This window comes from Aplysia californica, unplaced genomic scaffold (assembly GCF_000002075.1).
Source record: "Aplysia californica isolate F4 #8 unplaced genomic scaffold, AplCal3.0 scaffold00049, whole genome shotgun sequence".
In the NCBI taxonomy this organism is placed as follows: domain Eukaryota; kingdom Metazoa; phylum Mollusca; class Gastropoda; order Aplysiida; family Aplysiidae; genus Aplysia; species Aplysia californica.
The window spans coordinates 704,581-707,526 of NW_004797319.1; the positions used below are offsets into that span (position 1 = coordinate 704,581).

Consider the following 2,946-nt stretch of genomic DNA (forward strand, 5'->3'; position numbering starts at 1 on the left):
ATTATTATTACTATTCCTTCCTATACTCCGGTCTTCAGATCGGGCGCCGCCTTGTACGTAGCTATGGGTGCCACTGATCTTACCAATGCAAATGACCCTTCTCTCCAGTTGATTCAAGTTGCCTCGATAGATGTGGTGAGTAAAAAATAGAGGTGGGAGGTTGTAGATGCTTTGAGTGAAAAACACGAGGTGGTGGTGGTGGGATAAAGGAGAAGGGTTGGAGTAGGAAAAGGGAGGGGGGAGGAATGGATGTTGTGAGTAACAGGGCAGGGGAAATGGGGAGTAAATGTGTGAAGGGAAGGGTGCGGAGTGGTGGTTGCGATGAGTAAATAGAAAATGTGGGAAATGACGGAAAGGGGAAAGATGGGGGATGGATGTTGTGAGGAAAGGGGAAGGGGTGAAGGAAAGGGAAAAAATGGGGGGGGGGGGGGGGGGGGGGGAGGGGGGGGGTTAAAAAAAAAAAGGGGGGGGGGGGGGGGGTCAGAGAGTAAGTGGAGCTTATAAATGAATGTGGGGGATGGGATGGGTGTGGATGAGTTCGATGTGTAAATAGGAGCTGGGTGGATGGGAGGACGGAGGTAAGGATATTTGTGAATATCTAGGTTGGGAGGAGGATGGATGTTGTCTGCAAAATCATACGGTTAAAATGAGGTACAACCCCTTCCCTCATTCCCACCATATAGTATAACAACAAAACTAATTACCTGTAGCTTACAACAACTCTTTAGAGAAGCTTAGTGTTAATTTCAATGGTGGTCACTGAAATCAAAACAAAATATACAAAAGAATATCATTTAAAAGTGAGAACACTTTCCTATCAACAAATCTTTGCATTCTCATCCCTCGAAGGCTGTGTGGAAGACTCCAACAAATGCTAATTTGTAAAAATTATGTCAGCTATAGACGTGTATCTAGCTATCAAATCGTGGTCAGAATGCTCCTCGTTTTGATTTTGCCCCGTTTTTATTTCCCCTTTGATTCATCATTAATTGCTTATCGCCAGTCGCCTTTTCAAATGTACTAGGCCCAAAACATTGATTCCTTTTTTTCAGTTCCTCAATCTATGATACGGATTGCATGTATTACTATTAGGGAAATAATTGATTGAAGTTCTATTTAAAGCACAATCTAAAAAAAATATGTAACAGTTTTTATCTCTCCCCTGAAAAATTTTCTGCCAAGAATGAACGCCTAAACGCTTCTATCCCATTTCCCCCCAGCACACACTCTACCGTGACAATGGTTATGACTACGACATAGCAATGCTCACGCTCAGCAGCAGAATGACCATCACAAGAAAGGTACAGACCATTAGGTTGGCCAACTTCTTCGATGGTCTCGGTGGGACAGACTGCATTTTGTCTGGCTATGGGAGAACTATTAATGGAGGTAGGTCTCTACATCTATACTGTTTTGTTGCCACTGTTAATGGAGGTAGGTCTCTACATCTATACTGTTTTGTTTTCATTGATAATGGAGGTAGGTCTCTACATCTATACTGTTTTGTTGCCACTGTTAATGGAGGTATGTCTCTACATCTATACTGTTTTGTTGTCACTGTTAATGGAGGTAGGTCTCTACATCTATACTGTTGTGTTGTCACTGTTAATGGAGGTAGGTCTCTACATCTATACTGTTTTGTTGCCACCGTTAATGGAGGTAGGTCTCTACATCTATACAGTTTTGTTGTCACTGTTAATGGAGGTAGGTCTCAACATCTATACTGTTTTGTTGACACTGTTAATGGAGGTAGGTCTCTACATCTATACTGTTTTGTTGTCATTGTTAATGGAGGTAGGTCTCTACATCTATACTGTTTTGTTGTCGGTCTTGTTTATACTCTCTATTTTCTGTTATTGCTGATGTTGTTGTTGTTGCTGCTGCAGCTGCTGCTGCTGCTGCTGTTGTTGTTGTTGTTGTACTGATTGTCATTGTAGTTGTTGCTGTTGTCCGTGTTGTAGTTTTTATGCTCTTTGGTGTTGTTTCTGTTATTATAGTTGTTGTTGCTCCTGCTGCTATCAATGCTGTTCTACGAGATTTTAACATTACTTTTTATGTGTTATTGTTAGTATTGTCATTGTTGTTGTCGTTTTTTGCGGGTTTTTTTATATTTATTGCAGTCGTTGTTGTTGATGCCGTTTTCATTAAAACAGATGTTATTGTCATCGTTGTTATTATTATAATTGTAGTTATGCCAATACTATCATTTTCACGTTTCTATAATAACTCACCCAATATCATTTCTATTCACAACTAATGTTTGTATTCGTGTCAACTCCCCCCCCCCACCCCCACCCCTCACACACACGCACACACTCCCTACGACACAACCACTCCCACCACCACCCCCTCTTCCACTGCTAATGTTTGTAATTAAGTCATTCCCCACCACCACGCTCTTCACTACTAATGTTTGTACGTATGTCACGCCCTCCTGCACACCCCACTCGCTGCGACACAACCCCACCCCACCTCCTCTTCAGTACTTATGTTTGTATTTATGCCATCCCTCCACCCCAACCCCACCGCCCTCCCCCGTCTCAGGTCCTACATCGCCAGTACTCCAGTTCGCCCGCTTCAAAGTCTACCGGCTTAACGACTGCATTGACTGGTGGATCCGGGCAACAGGTCAAAACCTGGTCAACTACAGAGAAGTTTGCATAATTAGCTCAGTTTCCAGTGGTTGTCAGGTAGAGTATTTAAAAAGGGAAAGAAAATAATAATATTAATCTAAATATCCGGTACTGTTGGTACGGACGTTTTTGTTACTTAAAAAAAAAAAGAAATCACACATGTTCAGACTTCAAAATTTAAACGAAGATAGCTAATTGATGATATCGTTTTGCTTTCTAGTTTCGAGAATTCGAGCTCAAATATTTCTTCTTCTTTTTTCTCTTCTTCTTCTTCTTCTTCTTCTTCTTCTTCTTCTTCTTCTTCTTCTTCTTC

The 2,946-nt window shown here is 41.6% G+C and overlaps 1 protein-coding gene across 1 annotated transcript in view; it reads left to right on the plus strand.

The window, feature by feature from the left end:
• Nucleotides 1–2,946, plus strand: part of LOC101850065 (coagulation factor X-like) — a 45,442-nt gene that overhangs the window by 8,925 nt on the left and 33,571 nt on the right. Inside the window, exon 5 of the mRNA XM_035968281.1 lies at nucleotides 1,221–1,389. Coding sequence (XP_035824174.1) covers nucleotides 1,221–1,389 — 169 coding nt within the window. The remainder of the gene's footprint in view (nucleotides 1–1,220; nucleotides 1,390–2,946) is intronic.